The sequence below is a fragment of the Typopeltis vanoorti genome, chromosome 2 (assembly GCF_054136105.1).
Source record: "Typopeltis vanoorti isolate ZY-2024b chromosome 2, IOZ_Tvanoo_1.0, whole genome shotgun sequence".
Lineage (NCBI taxonomy): Eukaryota > Metazoa > Arthropoda > Arachnida > Uropygi > Thelyphonidae > Typopeltis > Typopeltis vanoorti.
The window spans coordinates 73,004,258-73,030,205 of NC_143550.1; the positions used below are offsets into that span (position 1 = coordinate 73,004,258).

The window sequence follows — 25,948 nt, forward strand, 5'->3', positions numbered from 1 at the left end:
TCAATAGGTATAAGAGGAACACTGCATACCTGGTTCAGGAACTATCTCTCAAAGAGAACACAAGTAACAAAAATAGGTACGTCACAGCCCGGGTATACAAATAAAACACGGTGTCCCACAAGGCGCCATTCACCCACTCTGTTCAACATATACATTAACGATGTTCATAACCTGAAGAAGTCAGTCTTGAAGTCCTGAAGAAGTCTGCAAATCCCTACTCAGTTTCTGTATAACAGTCAGTGCAAACACATCAAACAGCCACCTAACAAAATTAGAAATATTACGTAGGAAAATTGTGTCAACAGTGATTTGGATACCTTATACACAATATCCGATCAGCACATGGCGATACACAGAATCCTGAGCATTAACAATCTGAAACAGTACATAATACTACTAAGGAATTACTTCAATATCACCTATCAAAACAACAGAAACACATATCGTATGACACGACCCACAACAACCCTCTACACCCTACACCCTTCAACAACTCGTATGGTTCTTTGGTGAGATCACATCAGATACCCACGCTATTCAACAACCTACCAATAATAACACATAGACAACTACAGAACATTAAAACACGAGCTCTGGAATATATACCAACAAAGTTAATATACCATTAACACTAATATACACATCACAAATCACCAGCATTCAATGCCTACATTCCATCCATAAACAGTAACAACAACATAAATAATGAAGGCTAATCCCACTCTCTTCATAAAAGCTAACCCAAGCTTCGAAGTAGTGGGATTACTTAGCCTCACTCATCCACACGTAATCCTCATAACCAAAGACTGCAAATTATGTAACAAAACGGTCAGCACGGTGTATAACAACAATTTTATTTATTCATATGGTTCCTCCCGTTTCTCCCCCGTCCCTACTGGGGCGAGTTGAGCCCCTCATGGGGAGTTAAGTATTTATGGCTGTAGATCCGTGTGTGTTCACGGGGCCGGTTTGCCTGATTGCGGGATGAAAAATCCCAGATAAACTGGGGGGGGACCCTGCTGTCCACGCCCAAGACCGGCTAACTTGGCTATGGCTGAGGAAAATCCTTAAGCTCCTCACATCAGCGGCGACGGGAATCGACCCCAGGACACTCCTTCCCCAGGCATATAGTTGCGAAGCGCAAAGCCACTAGGTTATATTTTATTAACCATAAAGCATCTACGTACAATCCAAATAAATATATATACATTTGTATACATAGAATACTTACTCTAATTGACATTTTGATTTATATTTCTTGATCTTAATAATATATATTATGTACAATTTATTTTTCCTTATTTTTAACATCAATAATCTGCTCAGTGTCTGCTTCTTACTACAGTCCTTTTTACAAGAGTTGAGCAGTATTTTTCTTTTAATGTAACATAACTATCCATGGAATTCTGTATTATGAATTTAAGTTACCAGTCATCACATTTCTGTTTCCATAATTCATATTTCCTTTTTATAATGAAATTCCTATAAGAGATACATTTCCTTAAACCTATGTAAGGTTTATTTTAAAATATACAACAATGAATTTTATATTGTTAACTAACCTGACAATATTCATATATAAATATACATATTTATACATGTATGTACATATACACACATATACATATATACCTATTACTATTTTACACATAATACGTCTTCTATACATATGACTATTTTACTTATAATACATATAATTATTCTTTCGGAGACACTTCTTTATAGCCCTTCGTTATGTTTCACTCGACACTTTTACATTTGGACTGTAAACATTTTGGATTGTACATTATATGTACATCATAATTACTAAAACTTGTTTTTGCATATTATTACATGATTTATTGCTTCATTATTATCATTTTCAGATTGCAAATGTCTATATACATAGGTAGTATTTGTTTTAACATAGAAGGAGAGGGTTACATTTTGGCAGATATTTGAGTTACCCACCAGATCAGCAAAATGTCATCAAGTTCTTCCACTATATAAGCTGTCATTGACATTTTTTGATACATAAAAATAAACTACAACCTCTATAATTGACAAGTATTATGCACAGAACAACTAATCATAGCATAAAGCAATTAATGTAAAAATGGTTATACAGCTTAATGAAAAAGTTTACAATATGCTTTTCTTTCGCTTATGTATATTTATTTTATCGTGTATATGGGTGTTTTATGCTTCTTTTTTAAATTTATGGTGGGTCCTTTATTTCTATGATTTGCAGTTGTTCTTCGAATTCTGAGATGAGACCTACTTGCTGCCATTGGTGTTTTGTTATTTTGTGTCTGTTTATGGTATCTGTGATTGTTTCTTTTAATATGTTGTTTATCTTGAGTATGTCTGGTCCTGTTTCCCTTCCGTAAATTTTGTCGCATCTGTATGTCCAAATCGAGTACATGGTTGTTATAATAATGATTGCTTTAGTTGTGTTAATGTTCCCTTCGTTTAACCAGTATAATGTGTGTTCTGTAAGGGGTTGTTTGTGTTTTATGGATGTTTGAATCGTGTTCCATATTCGGGAGGTGTGAGGACAGTACATCATTAAGTGGTAAAGTGTTTCTGGTTGGGGGAAAAAATGACATCTGGCGGGGCTTTGAAGAGGGATCCCTTTCGCTGTGCACTATATTTTGGTGGGAAAACAAGCGTGGTGTACTTTGTAGTAGAAGGTTTTTAATTTGGGGTTTATGGGCAGATTGAAAGCTTTTTTAAGTGCCTTTGATAGTCTTAATGTCCCTCTTTCAATCTCCCGGTGTTGTGGTGGTGGTGGTATAACTGTGTGCGTGAGTTTGATGTGTGCTGCTTTAGGTCTCATCTTCAAGAATTCGTTTATTCCTATATATTTGTTAATGAAGTTGTAACCTTCCGCAATCTCGTGGAACATTCTTGGTGTTTTGCCACTCAAATGCGGAAGGGAACATATTACTTTGTCGGGAATTATCTTCTGCATATAATATATTATATATGCGCTCCACGCTTTTTCCTCTGTGTAAGCTGTCTCTATGATATTTGCTCTCGCACTTAGAGTTTTTAGGTGTACGTTTATAAGTCGAGTCCTCCCGCCTCAATGTCATGGAATATTGTGAATCTTCTGATGGGTTCGTATTTGGAACCCCAGATGAACTTTGCGCACTCTCTGTGTATTCTGTCTACTGCTTGACCGTTGTAGTTGGTATTGTTCATGAGGTACCATATCTTAGACAGTAGGTATTGATTGCATATTTTAGCTTTACTTGTTAGTGATAGTTGTCCGTGTCTCATCTGTGTAATTTTCTTGGTTATTTTTGTATGTGCAAGCTCCCATTGTGTGTTGTGTTGGATTTGTTCCCCTATGACGATCCCCAGTAGTGGTAGGTGTTTGTCTATTTTTATGTCGTTCGGCATGGTAGGCCTTTTTACCCACCTGCCGACGAACATCGCATGACACTTGTGAAGGTTTACTTTGAGTGCTGACGCTTTTTCAAATTTTTTGAGTATGTTGTGCGCGAGTGTGAAGGACTCGGCTGTAGTTACGGTTAGTATTACATCGTCGGCATATGCGAGCACTTTTGTTTTTCCTTCACCTCCTATGTGAGTGTCCGCTATGCCGGGATGCTTAGATATTTCTCGTATCACCGGCTCTAAGGCGAGACCAAAGAGGATCATAGAGAGACTGTCTCCTTGTCTGACCGAGCATTTAATTTTGACCGGTGCAGACAGTTTTTTGTTTATGATTAGGCGAGACTCTGCTGTGGTGTAAATATTTGAAATCAGATTCTGAAATTTTTTCCCAAAACCTGTAGCTTTGATGACTTCATGTAGGTAATGATGACTCACTGAGTCAAAGGCCTTTTCAATGTCGAGACCTACCAGTAGACAAGGTTGTTGTGTTGCCTGGTAGTGCTCGTATATACATCGAATTTGAAGGATATTGTCATCTATTTTTCGGCCTTTTATTCCGCAGGTTTGGGATTTGGATATGATTTTGTTTATGTGTCTCTGCACTCGTTCGGAAATAATTTTAGTTAAAATATTTGGTCTGTATTGAGGAGTGTAATTCCTCTCCATTGTGTCTCTTCGTTGTTTGCTGTGTCTTTCTTTTTGGGAATTAATGCTATGTAGCATAGGTTGAAATGTTCTGGGATGCTCTCCGAATTGTGTATTTCGGATAGCATTTTCACAAATAGTGTCTCAAACATGGGGTAGTACGCTTAGCCATTAGGCTAACCGCGCGAACATAATAACAATGAAGATACAGATATAAAAAAATAGTATATGAATTTCTATCCAAAGAAAAAAAATATTGAATATAATTAATGTGCCTTAAACTGCTTACAGAATATTTTACAGAGCATCAAGTGTAATATGCATTAATTGTAAATAGGTAAATTCTCTCTACGATGAAAATAGAAAAATTGTTATTTTATACATAATGTGTAAACATGCAAAAAATGTCTGCAATAATCATATGCATGTAATTTATGAGATATTATCATATTATTATTATTATCATTATTATCTATTATTCAAAAATTCCGTGTAATATTTATTGTTAATATTAGAAGAACATCTGTTGTAAATATAGATGCAAAAAAGTATTATTATCAAAATTTTAATTAAAATGCAATGTAGAAAATGAATCACTCAATGCTGAATTTTGTAAAAATTACAAGTTGGAATGTCAGTAAAGATGATTATTGTAATTGAGTAAATATTTCAGAAATCAATAAAAAATATTATTATTATTATTATTATTATTATTATTATTATTATTATTATTATTATCTGCCATCACCCGTGATACTAGTCCATTTAGTATGAGAATTGCATGAACTGTGGATTTTACAATTTCTACTTTCTGAGAAACGAAAATAAGACAATCATCAATGTGTTCGAGGTGGGTTTATGATGTTTAGCGAAAAACCTGAGCATATGGAGGAAAACATCCTCCACATCCTAGACCGATAAACTCAGTGCTGAAGATGAAATAAAATTGAACAGTAAGTGAGCCAAATATAGACCAATGACTGCTGTAGCTAAAAGGATACGTTTAACGCAAAATTCATCCCACACCGATATTTTCATCCTACTTAAAGGCTGATTATATTCACATTTTTTGATTCACCAATCTCATATTCATTTGCATTTATTTATTTTACATAGCACTATTCACGAAGTATAATAACTATATAACCATGTTCTGTAGTGCTAAACTGTATGTCGCATCGATTAATTTTACTTACTCTACACTCTATCCACAAATTATCTGATAGCTTCTAATCGTTAATTAAATTCATTGCTTCTATATTCCAGTGCTGGAGGCATTCCCATTCGTTTGCGTTCTGGGAGAGACTAGCTCAACCAAGTGCAAAAGGTTCCTGCTGTTTATCCTATATTTATGTTGTCTTTATTGTATTTAATTAAGTTTGAGCATATTATACCCTGGAGAAAAAGTGAACACATTGGGAAGAGATGGTCAGCCTCTATTTGAACATAGTGACTATACCTGAACATATTGAACTGTACCTAAAGGATATAAAGAAATACGACTTTTTTTTACAAATATTTCCCAAATGAACCTCAGATCTTTCATTGCAAGTAACTATAATTCAGACCTAAGGTAGTACTAGTAGTAGGAGGTCATGCTGGTTCGCAGTCCGCTTCCTTTACCACTTTGCATAACTCATCTTGATTCACGGCTCACTCGGAGTGTTTCCATTGTCTATCTTTCCTACTTCTTGCATAATGTTAATAGATTTGCGCTATCGAAACAAGTTGTTGCAGTTTCTGAAGCATTCCAAGTTGTTGGAAGATCGCCTCATATAACCTAAGGTTTGTTTTTACAAAGTTTTAATAAAATTTTAATAAGACTTTATTAACGTGCTTAATAAGGTTTTAATAGCATAAGTTTATTTTTTTTTATTTATTGAATTCTTTATTTAATTCATATAAAAAGGGTTTTATGAATCAAATAGATACAAATTGCTTTACCATTTCTTGAATGTTTTATCAAGTTTTTGTATCCTCTAAAAAGCACAAAAAAACGCCGTGTTTTTATCGATTGATTTACTGCTTAGACAGGGTATTAAGAGCTATTTTATATTCTACATTAGCATAAAGTGTATTTATATTTAATATCTTCTGTCATGAGATAACTGGTAATAGATTGCTCCTAGTTTCCACTTCAAATGAATATGTACAGTGTCGCTCCTTCTGGAGCTCTGTATCGAATTGGAGGCAAAAGAAAAACGTGTTGAAGATGTCATACAAAATGATGATGCACATTGCTATTCAGAATTCAGAAAACAAAAGACAAGGAGCTTTTGTCATGTTACGATGTATTGCAAGAAGATGATTTCTCTTTTATATCGATTTCTTTCATTAAGTACGAACAACTTCTTATTCCCTATAATTTTACTCCTTTGATTGTTGATGTATATTTCTAGAAAAACCAAGAAAAGAAGAACAACTGTAGATGCGAAAGGCTAAAGATTAATAGATCTTTGCTTCCCCTGAAGATCGTTGCTTTCTGTTGGTTCGCAGGTGAGCTCCAAGAATTTCAAATGTGCATTCTGTTATTTATTAAACTTTTATTACATATTCAGCCATTTTGAATTAGTCAGCTTAAAAAGTATACCTACTTTCATGACTTCATGAAAGAAAACTTTATTTAAATAACATATATGAAAAGAAAATCTGTTTTTTATTGCTGCTAATAATTGTACATACTGAAGGTAATCCCATTAGATCTTTAGTCAGTATTCTTTCATTTCATTTCTATTATTGAGTTAATATCTCCATAGGTGTTTGTAAATGTTCCAGGAAATAATTCAGTTTAAAAAAAAAAAAGAAAGAAAGAACAGATTTATATGGCCATGATTTCCATCCGTAAGATTTCTGATTCCTTCGCTAGTCGAGCTCATTGAGACAAAAGGCAGGTAGAAACAAAGTAGTTATAAGATAAGAAAATTAATAAATAAGAACGTTTAAAGGAATAAGTCCTTGTTTACATGACGGGAAACATTTATGGATATGAACGATCAAGACCTCGACGTAAGCTACTCAATTTACTGTTTGAAAAGTGAAGATATTAACAATAAAAATTAACCAGTCGGCCAGCCAGGTCAAGTGGTTTGCGTATCCACTCTCCAGCCCAAAGGCCGTGGGTTCGAATCCCGCCGTGGGCATGGATGTTTGTGATTGTCTGTGGAAAACCTGGTGGTGTGGGCGGCGGTAGATGGCATTGGTATAGTTGAGGTCAGTTGGTGGATTGAGTGGTGGAGACAGAGTTGTAGAGCAGGTGCCCTCCTCGATTAGTCTTTGGACTCCCTGGAGGTGTCGAATAATAATGCATAATAATGTTACAATCTCCTTGAACTCTCGACGAGTGTAAGACAAATTTTACCGTCCTGGAATTATTTTCATGCTGGAAAAGAAGAGTGAAAACTACAAATAATAATAGTTCTTTTTTTATTTTATTTTCAAAAGGAAAGGAGATAAAAGTGACATTATGCTGTGAGAAATGTATTCAAGTAATAACAGACAAGAATAGTTTCTTTTTTTCGGCACATTGATAGATACATAATCTCATTTACATATTCAAATCAGCAACATTGCTAGTTAATTACATCTAATATAACATTAATGAAATCAACTCATTTTGTTCTGTCTTACGTAAGCGCTATAAGTAACTACATAAATCAATCACTTTAAATTTATTCCTGAAGACATCAAGTTCGAATTTTTCTTAAATGTTCTTTTTGTTTCAGGTCACGCAACCCTCATGCCATACATTGTCATTCACTTGAAAAACTTAGGACTAACGATAGCTGAAACATCAGCTATATTCACATTCCTTCCCATCCCTCAACTTCTGGCACCTCCTCTAGCCGGGATCATTGCAGACAAGGTGGGAAGATACAAACCGGCTTTACTCTTAGTACTCATCACGTGCATCATCTTCGCTACCGGAATTCTCTTTATACCTCCTGTGCCTGTTCCTGTATGCGAATCCCCACTCTCCACCCTTTTGTGTACGCCTTACAAAACCCCCAGTGTTACTGTGCTGTCGACGTCATGTTTACAAAGACTTAACTCAACTTTTGACTTTAGTTTAGTGTGGTGTGAAGTTAAATGTGAAGAACTTTGGAATGAAAGTGAACAAACTGAATTTTGCGTTGGTCATCGCAATGTATGTGGTATGGTTGATCTCAACGCATCTGTTGCGGGGCAACACAATGTCAGTGTGCGTTTGGATAACATAATCCATTCGTCTTCCCCTTGCCAATACACTACAAAACTCCTTCATTGGAATAACACAGCGGTTTCTTCTACTCATTGTGCGTTGCCAATGCTGAACCACACTTGCTCCCTTCTGTGTTTGATTCGTCAGTCTATCTCCCAAGGACCCTTCATTTCTCCTTTCACCCAAGAATGCAGTGTTAATTGGAGAGACAAGTTCCCAACAATTGCATTATCTTTCGTTCTGGTGCTGTGTCACATGACCTTCAACACCATCTGTTTCCGTTTCCAGGATGTTACTACTCTTCTAATGACTAAGAAGTACAACAGCAACTTCGGAAGAGAAAGGATGTGGTCATCTCTAGCGGCACTCATATTCGCTCCGCTGTCCGGTTATCTCATCGACGTGATTAGTGAGAAGAAAGGTTATACGGATTATATGCCAGCCTTTTTCATGTACGACGTCCTCATTGCTATCACAGCCATTATGGTGGTGATTCTGAAGCTCGAAGTCGCTGCTCCATCGAAGAACATGTCTACCCAGGCCCTTCAGCTCGTAAAAAATCCCGAGGTTGCGTTATTGGTATTCGCCCTTTTCTGCCTAGGAACTTTATGGGGATTCGTCGAAAGTTTTCTCAGCTGGTTTTTGGTTGATTTAAATAGTCCCAAAATACTGATTGGACTTGCAAGTACAGTGTCCGGGTTTGTTGGTTTTATTACTTTTCTAGTGTCCGATTGGTTCATACAAAAAGTTGGAAGAGCTAACGTTGTTGTGCTTGCATTTCTAGTTTATGCGGTACGTTGTGTTGGTTACTCATACCTTTATAACCCTTGGTGGGTGCTGGTGTACGAATCCATAAAACCGTTCACTCTGAACATGTTGTGGGCTAATGTTGTCACGTATAGTGCAAACTTGTCACCAGAAGGACTGCTTGCTACCGTTCAAGGCTGCATTGGAGGACTACACTTCGGTATAGGTAAGAAATGCCTTTTATATTTTTTTAAAATCCTCTAAAAGAGTATTATTATGACAATTCTCATGTTACTCCTTTAAGAAAATATTATTTTTATGGCTGTTTAGCCTATATATATATATTTTTTTTTTTTTGGAGTGTCTCCCTTTTATAATGTCATTGGCTTTTTACTCAAATTTTAGGACATTATTGATGTTTTATATAGACAGATATATGAAGAATACGTAGGAAGATAATTCGGACATACTTTTGTAGGATGTTGCTGACTGTCTTCTTATTCAGGGACATCCCAGTATGTGGCGATATACATTCATCTGCTGTTAAAAGGAAGGAAGTATGGTTGAAAGGAGGGGTGGGTGGGTTGGATTGGATTGGAAAATGTGGGGATAGAGACATGTGGAAGAATTATAGGTGAAGCAAGGGGGGGGGGTATGTGAACTTTTTGAAAAACCCGGGTTTTTTATATTATTAAAAGTGGGCAGAGAATACTTTGGGTGGGGTGGGTGAAAATAGAAATTTTTTGGGAAGGGGAAGGACATGATGGTATGTTATCCTGGTATTATCCCATGTGATCTACCTCTTGAATGATCTACCTCTTGAATGACCTCTTGAAATATTTCGATAGAGAACCTCGGTCCTCTATTAAATATAACTAGCTATTCTGCCAATCGATTAAATTCAATTTAGTAATGGCTACTAATTTTGATTTTTGACGAACTCCATTATTTTCAAGAAAACTAAGTTGAGTTCAGAACGATCATGTTTAATATTTGTCTCCTTTTTTGCGATGAAATGAATATATGCTTATTTACGTGATCAATTCCAGACGTATATGAAAGATTATACGATATGCTGTTATTATTCAAGTATTCAGGACCCGTTGTTATCCACTAATTTAAGATCCTTTTGCTGCTTTTCTGGTAGAAGATTCGCATCATGCCCCCTTTTCTAGGGGGCATGATGCGAACTATTCTTATTACAGTGGAAGATGAGAGGCGATGTCAGATTAAACAGTACTATAAGGAAAAACAATTGAATCGAGTGTCTTTTTACTTAACTGCAATTGTTTATCCAGTGCAACTATCGTATTGTGTTGTGGGGTTTTGTGTCCGGTAAAGTAAATCCTATTCTAGTGTAAACAAATCGTCCATCTACTCGAAAACAAGAACTGGTTATAATCTCATTTAGTGTGCATGTCATTACCACCACAGACGGCCGCCGCATAAAGATCAAAAGAGAAGATATGAGTCATGATTAAAGATAACTTAATGTCCCCATCACTCCTCAAACACACTCAAACTTAATGTCCCCATCACCCCTCAAACATCCATATATTTTGATTTGTCTAAAATTTTAAGATCTTAAAGTTCATTACTTTTCTAATTAAAATTCTAAACAGAATAACTGAGCAAAATAAATAAATCGTGTTTGAATTCACTGTGACTTCAAAAAATAGATGTGGTCTTACTTAAATTTGAATAACACATCAACGACATTTTATTTTATTGTATTTTCTGAATCTAACATACAGAAATTAAATAAAGTGAAAAATGCACTCTAATTTTGTTTGGTACTCTTCTTATTGTAACATTTACGCTTTTGTTCAAAGGGATGTTTTCCCACGCTTGCGGAAGTGACATTTAGGTGATTTTTCTACATTGTGACACTCATCTGCAAAAGTTTGTTCATTGCGATCAGGGGAAATTGTTACTGTTTTTCATTGTGATCGTGGAAATTTGTTACTGTAGTAAACGTAAGGCTTATATTTTCATTTTTTTAAACCCAATACATATATTTTTGAGTATTGATATAAGCACAAAATCTTTATTTATGTTTCCAATAACATGTATAAGTACACGGTATGTTTTCACGTTTTGGGCAACCAATATCATTTAAATTAAGAACAGGTCTGCTTATTAACGCGTTAATGTTTTTGATTTTTCTCTTCCTTTGGCGAGCAATATTTGATATTTGCATGTTGATTATATTCTCCAATCTCTTACTTTGTCCAGAGATAGTGAATCATTGTCCCATTTCAGCTGATGATTATATTTAGTTAATCATTAATTCTGCTTTTTATCTTTTTCAGGTAATTCTTTTCAACTACATGGTGGTGTTGTCAATGTATATCTTACAATAAATCCATCAGAAATACAAATTTCTTTAGGAAATAAACTTGAGCATTCATCGAAAAGAAATTGAGCATCAATAACACCCGTGATATCTGAAACTTCGTATTTTTCTTCCCATTGTAGATTTATCATTTTCTGTTTGCTTCATACTTCTTACGTTATTTCTTTTGCCAGCACAAATAAATAGTTATTTATTATTATTATTATTTCACTGAATATTAGCTCTGGTAGTATACTTAATGTTAATTTTCTGTTACAAAGTTCCAAACATTTAGAAATTTACACTATAGTGTTATCTTTAATCATGACTCATATCTTATAAACCGAATAATTAAATACCCAGTAGTTAATTATTTTAGAAAATGTCTACTGCAATCCATTGACAAATATTTTCCCATAGTTTCACACTCGAACCAATGACCCCAACACTTGACCATCCTCCCAGAATTCCAATCTCTAATCATTACCCAGAATACCATATGCGAACCAAAAGACACAATGTGATGTCACTGACACATGTGTCCCCAGAGAAATTACAAGGATTCCATACTCATGACATCATGAATCCTTATCTCTAACCATCACCCACAATTCCATACTAAAACCATCACCCACAATTCCATACTAAAACCATCACCCACAATTCCATACTAAAATCATCACCCATAAGCCACCACTGAAAACAAACAAAAGCAAGACACTCACACAAATTTGCCACCCACGAAACACAGGATGTCACACCTCCCCACTACTATAACTTCCTTTTCCACTCAATGACGTCACTTATTCACACCTAACAAAGGACATCACTTATTTACAAGGCCTAACTACAGCTGATAACAACACACACACCGATAGCAATAAGTCAATTTCCCCCCATTTACCCTATCCTTATTTAGTTTAAAGTGTCCGACCAATCACGCACGAATCCTTGTCTTATCTTGATCTGCTTCATACTGTCTGACCAATGATGGCACGGTTTCTGTCATACTCCCAACATTTACCCTACCCCTATTTGGTTCATAGTGTCCGAACAGTGACTTCATGAGTATGGAATGTTTGGAATTTCTCTGGGGGAACAGATGGCAGTGACGTTTCCGCTGTCACTTCCCCCACCATTTCCTCCTGCCCCTAATTGGTCACTAGTGATTCCACTACTATTCGTGTCATCAGGATTGATTCTTCTTCGTATCCCAGTGTTCGGGGTGGGGATTTCTAGATCCACGTAATCCTGAGATGTTTTATGAGGTTTAAATTCTCCAAATTCGGCGGTCATAGTAATACTTGAAGTCGCTGTGTTTGACGAAACACTCTCGAATAATACCGAAAATGTGTCGCTGCGCATTATCTGCTGGAGCACACTAATGCCATCTAAGATTCATCATGAAGAAGTACACCTGATCTACCACAATATATAAATATAGATACTTTGTAACATTCACAGTATGGTGGATGGTCTGTTTTTACAGAGAATCTCTTGGAAAAACTTGATACCAGGGCTCCACTCTGTTCCCAGGAAAACATGCCATCTGCCTTATTCCCTATGCCTCTAGCCTATTTTACGATATGGAGATGATTCCTATGTCTATGTGTTTGCCTAATCCTCCACACACCACAGCTAGAAACGAAATTCATCCGAAAATCAACTTTTTTTTTCGAGTCTTCAATAGGTCAATGACGTCTCTCAGATGGAGAGACGTCATTATGTTGTTTTGATGCTAAGACAGAAAGAAAGAAAATCTCTTATAAAAGGATCATTCATTTTTGATCGCTTACGATTACTGCTCGCTACTGTTATAGCCCATCGATTCAACTTCCTGTTTTCATATATTTGGAGCCAAACATTAATTAAGCATAAATTATTGATATCCAAATTACAGGTATCCAAAAACTTTAAAGCAGTACATCAAGATCATATAATTGCTATCATTTATTCAGGCGACCTGCTATTAGAAGAGCATTCCTGAATAGGAAGGTTCATATCATATCGGATCCATATTAGGATCTGATTCTCAGTGGCTAGGGATATCAAAAATATATATTAATTTACTTGAACAAAAGAATGTTTTATTGGGAAAATATATTACATTGTATAGTTTCAGTTTTTGAACTCATGAAATGCCCAATTAGCTTAAATACACTTAGAGTCTGTTCGATTATTAAAAGTTTAACTATTTAAAAGTTTAACTATTAAAAATTGAACATTGGGATACACCGAGCTGTGTTGATTTGAATGTGTTATGCGTAATCATTCAAAAATTCTTTGAAGTGAAACAAGAGTTTATCTCTTGTGTCCACCTTACATTCAAATACCTTCTTTGTCGTAACCCAGTCACATCTGTAATCTTGTTCCCAAAGCTACTTTCACAAAGGGGATCGGCAGTCATTATGCAAAAGAAGCTAATGTAAATATCCCCTGTCAGAATTTGTGGGAAGTTACACGACCCATGCACAAGAATGGAAATTACTTTCAGCTGTTCTCTGGGGAGGCATCGTCATAAATGAAAATTTCTTGTGCATGTGAACTTCATCGAAAATACTCTACATTTTTCTTGAACAAAATATAACATTAATGTGAAACTCATGATGCTAACGGAAGAATTTCGACCACCAGGCGAAATAGCGCAGATGGAAATGCTTTATTTTGTTTTTGCCTTAAGTGTAAAAACACTGCAGAAATCCCCATCCCCGTTCTATTGTACTGAATATTAAAAAAAACGACACGACACATTTGGAAACACCACACTTTCATGGACCATTATCGCTGGTTAGTGATGTGTCTGAATGTTAAACTGCTCTTCTTTGTTTTGTCATAAAAGTTGTTACCTCAACGTTTCCCCCTTATCAGGACAGTGACCAAATTGTAATTACAACCTGTACAAAATTCATACTCGCATATTTGCTTTATTCTAAGATGTTGACAGTTTCTTTTAATTGATAACAATATAATAGCCATAACAGACACTCCAGGCTAATTTAGTGTTCGGTAGCTTCTTTGCTACCTATGAACGTTCCGTCCCCAAATGACATTTCAAATAAACAAGGCCCTTGGAAAATTGGACCCATAAATTCACCCGACGCAGAACATATTTGGAGAAACATCTGTTTTGCTTAACTCTTTAGAATTTTAATCTTTGAGGTGAGATACAAAGTGAAACGTCTGCCAATTATTGCATTCCTCATTCTGACTTCATAGCAACAATTTATGCTTTAATTTCTTCATCATCAGCTTATGTATTGCAGTTCTGCGTATGAGATGAGTATTTCATACCAAAAGATATCCTCTAATATACACTATGGAAATATGGAAATATGGAAGAGACTATACTAATGTACCCTTTTGTTATAGTACGCCCACATATTCGAGACCCTTCGACACTTCTGCGAATGTGAAAAAAAGGAGAATCCATTCCGATAATAGGGCAATCAATCCGTCTTCTGGGATGAGTTTGTTTATTATTACAGGTCGGAAAAGCACGTGATTTCGCATGTTGGCAACCAATTCGTACATCTTTCATTTCTTTCTCCCCTTCAGCATGAATCGACTATTCTTGGCAGAAATCCAAGAGAGGCTCCACAAAGTGTGGGCATACTCAGTGGTGAGCTATAAGGGGCTCGCGCGAGCCCTTTGTTAAATTTTTCTCAAATTTGCGAGCCCCTTGTTCTTCTTGTTCAATAATCATGTAGAACTAGAAAATACCACCGTGCAGTGTATACATGCTACTTTAAATTCATATGGATTTTCTGATAACTATATAACAAAATCATTTCATTGCATTTTGTTCTGATGGAGCTAGTGTAATGTTAGGAAACAAATTAGGTGTTGCAATCAAACTTTACAAAAATTCCCCAACGTTGTGATTTGGCATTGCACTCATCGTTTACACTTAGCATTAGACGATTCGAAAAAAACATTAAAGAAATAAATCATTTTGAAATATTTATGGATAAATTATATGATTTTTATCATCAATCACCAAAAAATCAACGAAAATTAAATACGATTGCAAATGACCTTGGTATCGAAATTTTAAAGATCGGCCGTGTGTTTGGACCACGATGGGCAGCTTACAGTTTACGAACGGCTCTTGCTTTGTGGAGAAATTACACAGCTTTATGTAAGCATTTTGAATCGAACGATAAATATAAGGGCTTTTTAAACCGACTTCTCAAATTGGAATTTTTAAAAGATCTAGCATTAATGATTGATATCCTACAGGAATTATCATATCTGTCAGAAGTTCTACAAAGTCGCAATATAAGTATTATAAGGGCTAAGTTAGGCCTTTTTTTTTTTTTTTTTTTTTTTTTTTTTTTTTTTTTTAGCTCGACGATGCGAGCCCTTTGTTAAAATTTCCATAGCTCACCACTGGGCATACTATAATAATTAAAGAAATGCACACTCGGATAAAGCCATTTTAATTCTATTTAAAAAATAACCGACTAACTGTACCGCCTGATGAGTTAAAATTTTATCCGACACGTTATTGGTAAGGGTGGCAATGAATAAAACAATCTGCCGGTTCTAAGAATTTTACATATCAGTCAATATTTATATATGCAAAAACAAATTCCATTACACATCACAATTCTTTTTATTAATATCTCATCGCAATTATTTTTTATGTGATGATATGCATTTAAAGGCATCACAGCAACCATCCAGAATATATGAATATGTCTGATATTTTTAGACAGCTGAATTTTTGTCTGTAGTTATGATAAAGTGAAACAATGATATCTCGGTATAACTCTATTTATAGGTCGAGGTTCAGGAAGTCTTATCGGTGGTAATTTGATGAGCAAGTTTGGTGCACGAACTGCATTTCGGTGTCTTGGAGCAGCAGCTGGTGTTTCAGGCATCTTTTACACTATCTTCTATTATTATCTGCTATCATCTTGCAGGAAGAAAGAACCGGATATTAAAGGTAAGTCCAACGACGTTTTTAAAGAGTTCAATGGCGATTTACACATAAATAGTTTTTCCTTTTGTACTAAACATTCCAGGAGACTAGAAACACACGAGTAACAACCCTCGCCTAATATCATTAATCATGATATCGTTAATCGGTCCATTTAATTACTGACAATTATTGTCTAAATAAAATTTAAGTATTTTAAAATAAATTTAAAATTCTAATTCATTTTACCGTGTTTATTTAAATAAATTGATTTGATATCAAATATTAATTAAACATTACAATTCTGAACATTAATTGTTATCATTTCCGATGAATGTATAAGAATGCAACTTAAGCCTATTGGACGGTAATAGGACGCATGCGCATTCCAGTTTTCGTTAACCCTGATCAATTACAAGTGAAAAGTGATAAATAAGTATTCTGAATTATTACTATTTGATTTCATAACCTGTGAAATTTTCAACTCAATAAATTTTGTGCTGTACAAAGAAACCATATATGAAACAAGTAAATAAGAAACAAATAAAAGTAAGGGGGTAAAAAAGAGGAAATTTGAATTATAAATAATTGGTTTACAAAATATAAGGATTGGAAAGATGAAAATACGTGATATATTAAACTCCATGATCAACAATAAACAATTAAATAAATTCAATAAACAATCAAATCATTCTTAATTTTGAAACGTTTTTATTGTTCATGTCATGAAATGTTTTTTTTTTCTTTTTAAGAACAAGGAAACGTAGAAGAATCTTACAACACTAAGCCCAAACGGATACAAGAAAAGGAAAATAAATCAAAGACCAGCGTTATGAAAGAAGATGCAATAAAATCAACAGATGCTTCATCAAATCTAGACATAGGTGGCGTTCAAATCATTTTAGTAAACGAATTCACTCATCTCTGAATTTATGCGTGTATTAAAATAGCGATTCCTGTTTCATATTGTTTCTTCCTGACAGCTAATGATAATTTTAAAATAAAATAAAATAAATGGATAATACTATCCAAAAAATTCTGAGTTGCAGAATAAAGCAAATAAGTATATGCAAATTAGCACGTAGTATAAAAAATAATTTGCTTATTTTTTATAAAACTGCGAAATGCGAAACGTGTGATTAACCAATTTACGAAACAGTTCAGCTCACTTTTTTCTTTTCTTTTTTTTTTTTATGACTCGGGATATCGAATTGCTTTGCTGGTGTGTGAAATATACCTAATACCGTTAGAGTAACGGGGAAAAAAAGCATTCTTTTCCTTGTTTCATTTTTCAACATGTTAACGAGCGTTCCGCTCACGCTTTCGCTATGTGACGAAACAACGGTACTAAAGATTTCAGGGTCATTGCAATCTTCGTCGTGCTAGTAGAAGGCGATGCCTGTTTATGCTGCGTCACGTATTTCATTATGCAATGAAAACTTTATGGATTTGCGCAAAATTTTGGTTCTGTTAAGACGATAAACGTAAGTATGAATCAAGCAACTTCGTAATAAAATGTCGGTATGGAGTTCCACGCTTCAGTCCCACGCATGTTTCTTCTCCGTACGGCACGCCGGGCCGTTATAAGAGTAAATGGACGACTGTTATTTGGAATACAAAGCGTAACCTATTACCAGCGGGTGACGCTTCGCTTATTGACTGCCTTTCTTCTGATAAGTGGTTCCAAATTAATAAAAGTAAAACCTGAATATGTATTTTCGAACTTGGCATGTCTGTTCTACATTAAAAAAAAAAATGCTCTTTGAATATAAGCAACCAAGCATATAGAAACCATGATTGTATAGACTTAAATAACTCAGGTACAATTTCATTAATTGCAGAAGTCATCGTTGCCTTATGCAACGATATACCCTAAGATAAGAATAAATAGCAAAAATAAATAAATAATAACTCATTCCATCACCGTAACTCGGTATTTTCACACGAAATGTTAATTATGTGTCCCTTGCGATATTTTTCCCAGGCCGGGAAAAATCTTAGTGTTCATTCTCCACTTGAAAACGAATTCGTAATACGGTCTCATTAAGCAGGCGGAGGGTTTCTCCACCCCTCTAGGATACTGTTTTTTTTTTAATTTCGCAAAATTAAAATAAAATTCAAAAATAAATAAAACTAAACTTTTATTTATTTTATTTTATTTTATTTTTATTTTTGGTGAACGCCACTGCTTGTTTCCCGCAGTGTTCAAATACGGAGGGGTGCAGCATGAGATTGGTTTTAAAATCCTTTTCTAGAATATTTGACATAACCTTCAGTTCATAAGGATTGTCTTAAATTTAAGTCTTCCCTTTCAAAGCAATATATTAATAAAAGAAACATTAATGCTTAATGTAATTAGAAAAAAAAAAACTTTTGTTACTGTGTATTTGGAAGATATTTTACTCTGACATTGTACCCGCTCACTTCTCCCTAGTTCAACGCTGCTCACTCAATCCAAAAAGTGCAGCAAGTAAAAAACCAATTTATATGCACACTAACAATGAACTTTTTACAAGGCTTTTCACCTGAAGGTGATGTAGCCGGTTTCATTCGCTGGTGGTAGAGTTTCCTTTCGTAAACAGACCCCCCCCCCAACAAAGGAGAACACACACACGCAATATTTACATAGAAAAAAAAAATAGAGGTATGGGGTTAACATCTTATCCTCGAATTATGGTAACGAAATACACGAATAATTGGTAAAGGACTTGGAAGGTAGTATAGTTCGTATAGATTACTTGAAAGTTGTAGACGCTTAAATACTTGTTAGAACTATTGGTGATGATATATATATATATATTATATATACAGGGTGTTCGGGATAAATTTGACATATTTATAATTAATTATATTTTTCCGTAAGTTACATGTATTAACACACACTTCTCTTCATTTAAAAGTTTGGACCCTTCTTCATTCATATACAAGATGTCAGAAAGGATGGATAGCTGGAACCCACCTGAATCATGGAAGAGAATAACTTGTATCATGATGATTCGTGCCCGCCATCAAAATAAGGATATTACGACTGCTGCCCAATGCTCCCTGAATACAGTAAAAACAATCAGGCATGAACTAGAGACTTGCAATGGTGACTACGAGGATGTAGCAAGAAGAAAGATCCCTAGCAGACGATCTGATTGCGTTCGTACAGCAGAATTCCTCGCAAATCTGCAGGAACAGGTGTTGAAGAACCCTGGCATTGGAATTCGGGCTTTGTTCGTGGAGTTGCTAACTGTAGTCAAGCCCTGGATAACAAGGGTAGCCAATGGTAGGCCGTATGTATGGCAGCAGGATTCGGCCCCTTGCCACACCTCTGGGAAAAGTCAAAAATGGTTGTCTGAAAATTTCTACGACTTCACCAGTCCAAATGTTTGGCCTCCAAACTCCCCAGACCTTAACCCCATGGATTATTTTGTATGGGGCGCAGTTGAAAAAGACACCAATCGCACTTCCAGTAATACAAAAGCCCAGTTAATGGATAAAATTAAAACAGTTTTTGCGGCCCTTCCCAGGGAGACTATAGCATCAGCTTGTTCGAGGTTCCGAAGCAGATTTGAAGCTGTGATCGATGCTAATGGTGGTTATTTTGAGTAAATCTTGTTGATAGTATTGTAATTAACTCTGCCTGTAATGTTTTTTTGTCAATTCATTAAATTTAATAGATACAAAGAAGATTTTCTTTTTCCTTACGAAACTGTCAAATTTATCCCGAACACCCTGTATATATTTGCGGGCCGATCTCATTGGTCCGCGAAATAATACTTCAAAATGGTGGAAAAATCTGCCTTTGTTGTATATCACCTTTTAACTTTCACTACAGCGGGAGCCACATTTTTCAAGTAAAGTATCTGATAATGTGGAAGAATATGGATGGCAAATGCTTCTTCATTTACCCCATATAGTTCAGACTTCGATATATGACCAACTCAGATGATCCTGGTACGTGAAACTAAATAAGCATAAAAATATAAATCTGTTAGGGAATCAAGCATTCTTTTTTGGCTAACTGGAAACACGGGATTTTCGTATTGTTTCAAAAGACCTTATAAAATTTGAGTATCATATTTTATAACTGTGTTGGAATGCACATTATTCCTGTCTTTCCTTACTTTGAAAGCCCTCACGTAGGTGCTGCACAACAATGTCCAGCATTTCTGTCTCTTCTCAGACAATTAATGAGTTTTTCATTCCTTACACTGCTAATTCTGATTTTATGATATTTTTAAACGTTGCTAAGATGCTCATCTGTATACAAATTTCTTCCAATCTCAATACGTATTCCATGCAGCAGAAGTTCGCGAAAGCAATAAATTTAAGATTCATAGAGTCTTTACAGGTACAAGCTTCAGAATATAAGAATGGAATAAATATTCTACTGGCATTAAAATGGCCACTTTAATTTCATTATTCTGTAAAATGCGGTTCACTTGTTTTGTGTATGGGAAAGATCGGAGCATACTTGGCTTTCGGAACTTGATGCTGATTGGTGTTTTGTTGATGTTTTGTTTCCTGCGTGACATTCCATTTAAGTGCTGCAGCGTCATAACCGTTTCTGATTAAAGTGGCTTTAATGTATGCAGTTCATGCATTCTTTTCTCTTCGTCACATTAGATAACATATGCCGAGTGTGTCTCTTGATATCAACATGAGATTTCCCTTTTGTGAGAGGTGATGATGCGATTCTGTCCTCAGGTGCTCTCCCGATATCTTTCTGTATACAATGCACATTATGCTGCCAACTTCACTACAACACTCAAGAGATGTAGAAAGAGATAAAATATTACTTTTTAATAAGATGTGAGCCCACCTTTGCCGCATATCACTGCATTTAATGCATGCGGCAAAGTATCTATGAACTTATGACGTCTTTTGTGAGAAATAAACCTCTCTTTGTCATTTAGGAAAGCCTTGAGAAGTTATAGTTATAAACATATATAAGTTTTATATATTTATGTGCTTTAAGTCACTCCCATATTAAATCATATTTTAGAATTTTAGAATATAACCAATTTTTACTTTTATTTGATCACCTACTAAGTTTTTATCGAGATTATTCGGTTTGTTTTGGATAGCTTATTATGGATGTAGGGACTTCGACAACGTACAGTCTAGCTGGATACTTGTACAAATTGTCAGAAGACATATTGGAAAAGATTCGTCTTGTATAATTTCAGAAATTTCATTGAAAACAACCGAAGATCTCATTTCAGAGGCTGTTAACTTCACATCTATAAGAATACAATGAGAGTCTCGTCCCACATATGAGAAGAATCCCTAATTCCTTCAGTATTGTTAATGTCCTCTGGTTGGAAAGACCTGGGTTCGAATCCCGTTAAACACCTACATAAGAACTACTCCGTAGAAAACTTACTTTCAATTGAAAGTAAGTTTTCTACTGAGGTAGAACGCTTTGTCCTCCTGGAAACACAGGTGTTTCATCAGCAACAAACTTTCTAGAAGAGACGCAAGCATTTAACAAACATAAAACACTAGCTCATAAGTCTCAGCCGTTTGAACATAACTCCAATAACTAATAGCTCATAAGAGTGTAGGGAGCAAAAACGGATATGTTTTTGCTCTCGTTACTATTGATAGCGAGAATTATTCCACTACTAACTAGATATTTTTTAAAATATTTAGACGCGTATATACGAACAGGAATTCCCAGCTACTAATTCAGCCATCTCACCGCAACTGACCAATCTCTACATAGAGTCCTTTGAACAGTATCAGAAAAAGATATCACACAAGTGATATCGAATATCATCCACATATGTAACGCGAATCTACGGTAACGCGCTATAAGTAACGTGAATACATAATAGATAAAGTCAATTATCCACGTATGCGATAACATATTTTTATGTGAATCCTACCTACAAAACGTTGTAGCCTAGATATTTAGATCTATTTCATTTAAGAATCGTGAGTAGAAACCGAATTCTCTAAGGTTAGATAATTCGGTTTTTCTGCTCTAAAACCCAAACATGTTACCTTTTACTTTTTCAACCAGTTTCAGTCTTCCACTTAACAGGATGGTGGTATCACGAGGTAGTGGCGAAATTCATTGACCAACTAAAAAATTCATAAACATCCGTACCTAATCACAGTGGGATTCAAAACCACAGCCTGTTGGCTTAATGCTCTATAAAATAGGCCATCGAAGCTGGGTATTTATTTCCGTATATTATATGAAAACGTATAATAATTATTTCCTATTTGTAAGTTGGTATAAAACTCTATCTCGTGTAAATAAAAGAAATATACACCAGAAATACAAAATGGAGTGAATGCCTGCTATCACAAGGAAGAGCTAGTTGTGCAATATAAATGCTTTCACCTTTCCACGAATATTGCTTCTTTTTTTTGTAAGAAAAACAAAATCTGCGATTAGCAAGTGCTTTAACAGGTAGATGCCAGAATTTTTAATTTTCTGTGATAAGTTCACTGAACTTATCACAGAAAATGAGTTCGGTGAACTTACGTTAAACAATACTCTTGTCGGAATTGTTGTAACCAATTCATTGTTTAATATCAGAGAAGTGCAATAAGGTACATATAAATGATGGTCGATGGTAGGATTTGATGGAAAAAACATTTTGTTCTACGTAGCATATGATTCCGTGAATCGTTCGTCGATCCCTAGTTAAAGCTTAGAGAGAGACATGTTCAAAATAATCATTTGAATTTTTTCGATGTAAAATCGCGAGATATTAGCGTTTTGTATTTTTTCCATAACATTCATATGTTTTAACTTCAGAAAGAAAGAAAAAAGAAAACGCTATGATAAGTAAGGTTAGTAAATGCGAAAGGTTGTTGAGGCCTGGTAATCTATTGTCAGTGGAAGCACTGAAAATTGATGAGAAAGAAGAAACTTACTGAATTTGCATTTCAACACAGAGTTCAAATATATGATATTTTTAAAAGCTTTACACACCGTGCACGCTTGGTTAATGGGATAATAGTTCCCACCTTCAAGCTAGCATAAGCCACACGATGAGTTAAAACATCATTTGTTGGATTGTTTTCTAAACACACTTCCCTTCCACTCATGGAATCATATTTTACCGATCTTCCACCAGTAAAAGTCATCCTGGTGGGAGATATCAACTAAGGATATATCTTTAAAAAATGTCACCAGTTATGGATAATAATTAAAGAAAAATTTAAGTTTTTTTATAAAAAAGTAACTAAAACTGAATGTAAAATATCAAAATGAAAACTGCTGCATTCACAAAATAAGTGCATTGTTTTCAATCATATCACATCAATACAAATCTGAGTACAGTTCATAAACATTAGATTTAGTACACGTAAATTTAATATCAGATCAAATTCAAGCATCTCTAAATCAAATGCTCCTCCTTGGTTATAGGAAACATTTTTGAAATGCTGATATTTTATTGCATAAATATAGGTTCCAAAATATTTTTCACTTTATTTATTGTAAATATTTTAATTAAACAACTTTTTTTTTAAATTTTTATAAATTTATTTGAATTTTTGAAATGCTGAAAAATATTTAAGTTTTCAATATTGTTCGATTTTTTCCTTTTAATACACTTTTGAAGTCCACATATAAATAATCATTTATATTTCTTATTGAACTCTATTTTTTTACAAAAAAAAAGCTTTTAAACACAATTCTACTTATGAAAAGTTTTAAGTTATGAGTACATTAGAAACCAATATGAGTTAAATAATACTCTGCTCTGGACACCAAAGATAGAAATATTTCAAATGTTTCAAGCCATCTCAGGCCTTTAATAAGGAAGGGGGGGGGGGGGTCTTACACTTGGAAGTGAAATTCTCTAACATCTAAAGACATTCACAAACATCCACATACCCGAAATAAGATTCAAACTCACAGCCTATTAGCTCGGGATCGGATTTCAACTCACTTGGAAAACCAAACTGACTTGAATGAAATTAACCGGCGGAGAATGGAACTAAAGTCTCGGAGACAATATTAGTTGCTGTCTGCATAGAAGATAAGTTTGTCTGATTCTGCTGAATAACGACTTAAAATTGCCTGTCTCCTTGCTTTGCATCACTGATCATCCAATCCTCTACCTCAGTGTTCGCATTCGTCTCAGAGACTTCAATCACATGTCTGCATTTTCCATAAACACATTTCTTCCTATAGCTGAAATTGGGAATGGAAAGCTCATACTAAATAAATTACTAATTTACTAGGTATCGAAAATGTACTAATGAGGTGTATTGATCTCAATTAATGCTAGTCATTCTTAGTTTACTGGATGCACCTCAAAGTTAGTAATAATCTCATTGTCAAAAAAACCTGTCGCCTCTGTTTCCTAAAATGAGTTTGTCCTCCTTATGAAACGCTTCTCCATCAGATTGACTTCTGTACTCGCCACTTGAAAACTGTTGTTTCTTTTTGGAATAGTAAATTTCTAACACCTGGAATATCTACAGCTTCAGAGATAACAGAGATCGTGGATTTAATAGTTGCCAACTCTTCTTTAGAACGGCTGTTTATAAAGGTTAGGAACAAATCCATTGGGAAAAAATATATATGTTTTCTGATTAGCATAATGGAGTGTGTTGACTGCCCAACATATGATGCACAGCTGTTGTGGGTGATTCTCATAAACTGAAGAAATGGGGAAATAATATATATTAAAATTAAAAATTCTTGGAATGGTAATACTTAATCAAAATAAATCTGATGATTGAATACGAGCGCGTAGTATGAAGGTCTGCAGTAATATGCAAAAAATCAGGCTTGATATCAAGAGATATTTAAGAGATATCAAGCTTATCGAAATAAGCTTGATACCTATTAAACGTGAAAGTTTTTTCACTTGGCTATGCTACTAATTATATATTGAGCTTTTATCCTTTATCCAAGTGTAAGCAAACAAAGTTTGCCCCTGACGTATTTTCAGGACTGAGGCAACTCGTGGTAAAGGTGGTATAAGTTCTCATCACTTGACTTGGTATCTCCATAATGCAAAGCACATCTCCTTGTGGATATGTATAATGCTATTCATTAAGGGAAGGGCCACTACCTAGACCGGTTTCGACCTTTATTGAGGTCTCATCAGTGAGAGCCAAATCCAGAGGTGGTGATACTGAGAGGTGGTGATATCACCTCTGGGTCTGGCTCCCACTGATATTGTGTTTCATTAAGTTTGTATGGTATTTTGGGTGCGTGTTTCTTGTTCATAGTATGTCCTTAGAGCTCTTTTCAGGCTATTCTAGTTTGTAAGGTTTCTGTTCAAAAGGTAATTTGTTTATCATGTCTGGGATGTAGAAGTTTCGCGTGGCCTTTCCGTAGTCATTATTGTATTTATATGTGATATAATTAGTTGTCTGAAGTCTTGTTATACGGTATGTATTTCTGACTGTCCTGTAGTTGGCATCGAAATAATGTTTTAGCAAAGCAGCATAATGACATAAATGTTTTGCTGTTAGTATTTTGCGTTCTGACATTGCAGTATATATAAAGTCGTTATTTTCTCTTTGTTTCCAAAAGATCAATTTTATCATTTTGTACTGTAGCGACATTAATCTGTTTAATTTGTAGGGTGCACAGAAAGCATACGTTGTTATAGCGTATCTCAGTATATTTTGGCATAGTGCTTTGTATATTATTTTTTTCAGGCGTATGGGAACTATGTCTTTTAACCTGTAGAGTTTGCCACTTATTGTTCGGAGTTTGTTGTGTAGATGGTTTATGTGGCTATTC

At 35.0% G+C, this 25,948-nt stretch overlaps 1 protein-coding gene across 1 annotated transcript in view; it reads left to right on the forward strand.

Annotated features, from left to right (window-relative positions):
- LOC150109172 (major facilitator superfamily domain-containing protein 6-A-like) overlaps nt 1-17,158 on the forward strand; it is a 52,808-nt gene extending 35,650 nt beyond the window's left edge. Inside the window, exons 3-5 of the mRNA XM_090401795.1 lie at nt 7,752-9,200; nt 16,093-16,257; nt 16,983-17,158. Coding sequence (XP_090257921.1) covers nt 7,752-9,200; nt 16,093-16,257; nt 16,983-17,158 — 1,790 coding nt within the window. The remainder of the gene's footprint in view (nt 1-7,751; nt 9,201-16,092; nt 16,258-16,982) is intronic.
- Nucleotides 17,159-25,948: the final 8,790 nt, after the last annotated feature.